The sequence below is a fragment of the Nicotiana tomentosiformis genome, chromosome 3 (assembly GCF_000390325.3).
Source record: "Nicotiana tomentosiformis chromosome 3, ASM39032v3, whole genome shotgun sequence".
Taxonomy (NCBI): domain Eukaryota; kingdom Viridiplantae; phylum Streptophyta; class Magnoliopsida; order Solanales; family Solanaceae; genus Nicotiana; species Nicotiana tomentosiformis.
This window is the reverse complement of record NC_090814.1, coordinates 120,007,089-120,010,378: the sequence shown is the minus strand read 5'-3', so window position 1 is coordinate 120,010,378 and position 3,290 is coordinate 120,007,089. Positions and strand designations below refer to the sequence as shown.

Below are 3,290 nucleotides of genomic sequence, written 5' to 3'. Positions count from 1 at the left end.
TAATTTGGTGACTGATTAGGTTTGTATTTCTTAATGTGCGTTTTTTTCGAATTAGTCGGACTTTGAAGGACGCACAAATTCTTTGCCGATGTTATTATTCAAGTAAAATTAGTATGACATGATTAGTAATATTACAATTTCATCCTTTAGGAACAATATTTTTCTAAACTAATTTAGCTTTTAAAGGGTATAAAAGTCTATCAATATTTCGAGAATATTTTAGTCGTTCAATATTTAACGTTTTAAAATAAGTTTGTCAATATTTCGAGGATATTTTAGTCGTTCAATATTTAAAGTTTTAAAATTCGTACTTTTATAATAATATATATATATATATATATATATATATATATATATATATATATATATATATATATATATAGATAGATCTATAATTCACTGATCTATTATTAATTGGTTCGATCCATTTATTTATGGAGAAGGTTTATTAGCCTCTTCGTAAATTTTTTTAATCATCTGTAATTCAGTGGTTTTTTATTGGTTAGAGTTCATTTACGACTTGTTTGGATGGTTGTTACACATCGTTCCATAATGTATCGTATCGTATCGTATTGTATTGTACTGTATCGTTTGATGAATACAATGTTTGGATAGATTGTATCGTTTGCTGTTGTTTTATGATATCACGCACCAGCAATATGAAGAATAAACTAGCAATATTATAAAGAAAAATTATGGTACAGGGTAAATTTATTATATAAAAAAGTAGGGCAAATGATAAAATAAAATTATTTAATAATAATGAAGGGTGAGATGAGAGAAAAAGACAAGATAACGATGCAACCACACCAAATCGGCCGTTACATAAAGTGGCACATTTCGTCGTTACGTAACGACGGATTTAACGATACAATACAATAAAATTCAAGTAACAACCAAAACATATATCGTATTTAAAGTAACAATACGATACAATATAATAGGTAACAACCATCCAAAAGAGCTGTTACTTTCAAGAAAAAGCTGTTAATTTAGAAATTTCCTGTTCCACACATTAATCGAATTTAGTTAAATTTAAAAGTGTTGTAAATGAAAAAGAGGAAAATATAAATTACCTTTGCCTTTTCTTCTGTTAAAAAAAACCGTTAAAGTAGAAATTTCCTATTAGATGAATGGAGTTAGAAAAACTAATTAAATTGTAAATGAAAAATAAAAGTAAAAGGGAATCCAATGAAAAAAAAATAAAGGAAACTAATATCTTTTCAGTTTCTTATGTTAAAATCACCTGTTAATTAGTCAATTAAAATGTGAAAAAACTTAGGAATGGTTTTAAGAAAAGAAAGCAACTTGAGTCTCAAGCTTAACCTTCCCAAGAACAGTTAATTTTAAATTTTCTATTCAACGAATAAATTAGTTACTAAAATAAATAAAACGAAAATGATAGATCGAAAAGGTAAGGAGAATATTTATCATATTCTTGTCTTAAAACATGGAGTAATAAGTTAGTTCTAGTTTTTCTTTTTATGAATTGCCCTTAAAGTTAGTTCTAGAGTAAAACAATTATTTAGGAAATATAAAATTCAAGGAAAGAAAAGTAACTTGCGTCCCAAGCTCGCGTAACCTTCCCCCATATATCAACACTTTTTTCCCTCTGTAGTAAATTTGTTTCCTAAATTTTCTCTGTTGGAATTAACCTGATCAGATATCTATAAATAGTCCACTAAGCATTCACGTTAGTTAGCTTCCAAGCCGTTCGTTTAGGGTTTACTTTCATTGTTCTTGTCTTCGAACTTCGAGAGAAACAGTAGTTCTTTTCTTTGGGTTTTGCCGCAATTACTTGTCTCATTCTTGTGTTAATTCTCTATACACAAGATCTAAAAAGCCATGTCGACAGTACCAGCGGCACGCCGGCGTATTATGGGTAAACGTTTTCACCCAACTGAAGGAGAGATGATCAACTTTCTGAAAAGATTTCTAAAGGGCGAGACTTTGCCGAGTGAATACCGTTTCCAACATGCGGATATATATGGAGACCGACCACCATGGGAGATATTTGGAGTTGATTCTAATTCTGAAGAGAAAGTTGGCTATTTTTTTACACAGTTGAAGAAGCAGAAGAGCGAGCATACAAGGGTTCATCGAACTTGCGCCAACGGGACATGGAAAGCACAAACTGGTATTGTTCCTATCAAGAATGGTAAGGGAATTGTGGTTGGGTTTAGAAGAAATTTCAAGTTTCAATGTAGTAGTAAAGAACGAGAGCATAATAAAATCTGGCTGATGAAGGAGTATTACGTCGGAGATGATTTCTTCGGAGAAAACAATATTCCTAAGGAGGATATTGTTGTGTGCCGAATCAAGAAGAATATAAGAGAGAAAAAAGTGAAGGATGATGCAGTTTCTATGGATGAGCAAGAGCTCGCTCAAATAATTGAAGCTATGTTGCATGGACCTGATGAATATAACTGCATATTGCAACCGGCGGCAGTTTGTCAAGGGAACGAGACTCACAATGAGTTCATTGAAAATACAATGTTGCATGCAGAATATGCGCCGAATCATTATTTGAGTGGACCGAATTACCAGAATAGCCAATTGTTGATTAATAGTGATGAAGGAAATCAAGTTACCATATGGGGGAACCAAAATAATATGATGGCCATGCTTACAGAGGATGCAACTACAAATTTGACTACCTTGGAACAAGAAGCATATGATCAACTTTTGACTGCTGAGATTGAGCAAGGCCACGGAGCTGATCATCATACTAATAACGATAGCGAATTCTGGGAAGCGATGAAAGGAATATTAGAAGACGTTAATTTTTTTGTTCCTGAGGATTGGCAGAATGATCCGTGATCGCTTCTACAAGATACGCAGCAACAAAATAGGATCCTTCTTTCGCTGTGAAAATAAAAATCAAGATGCAATGTACTAATAGCATTCTTTTAGGTGATGAGTTTGTTGTTTGTAGTTTTTTCACCCTACAATGGGGTGCAGAAGCGTACTCTTTACCATTTTGGTGCATGTTTGATCAGCTGAAAAGCTCCCTTAATTGTTAAATGAATAAATACAAGTTCATCATTTTTCTTTTGCTAATTACATATACTTATACAATATAAGTTATACACTAGAATTTCTAATTGATCTGTCAAGGTATCAGAACTTCTTTCAATCAACAAGTATATGATGTTTGTGCTCTAGTTTAATCAGGTAGCTAAACCTTGTTTTTTCTTCCCCTTTTTGCATCCCACTTCTCCCTCTTCTCAGTTCCAAATTGTTCCAAAACATTGTTATTTGAGCCGCCACTTATTGTAGTAAATATCACT

The 3,290-nt window shown here is 32.2% G+C and overlaps 1 protein-coding gene across 1 annotated transcript; it reads left to right on the top strand.

The window, feature by feature from the left end:
* Positions 1-1,845: 1,845 nt before the first annotated feature.
* Positions 1,846-2,820, top strand: LOC104095800 (NAC domain-containing protein 87-like). The gene has a single exon (XM_009602014.2). The coding sequence runs from the start codon at positions 1,846-1,848 to the stop codon at positions 2,818-2,820; it is 975 nt and encodes a 324-aa protein (XP_009600309.2).
* Positions 2,821-3,290: the final 470 nt, after the last annotated feature.

What these genes read in the sequence shown, in the direction of transcription:
- LOC104095800 (XM_009602014.2), top strand. Translation starts at nt 1,846, where the DNA reads ATGTCGACAGTACCAGCGGCACGCCGGCGTATTATGGGTAAACGTTTT.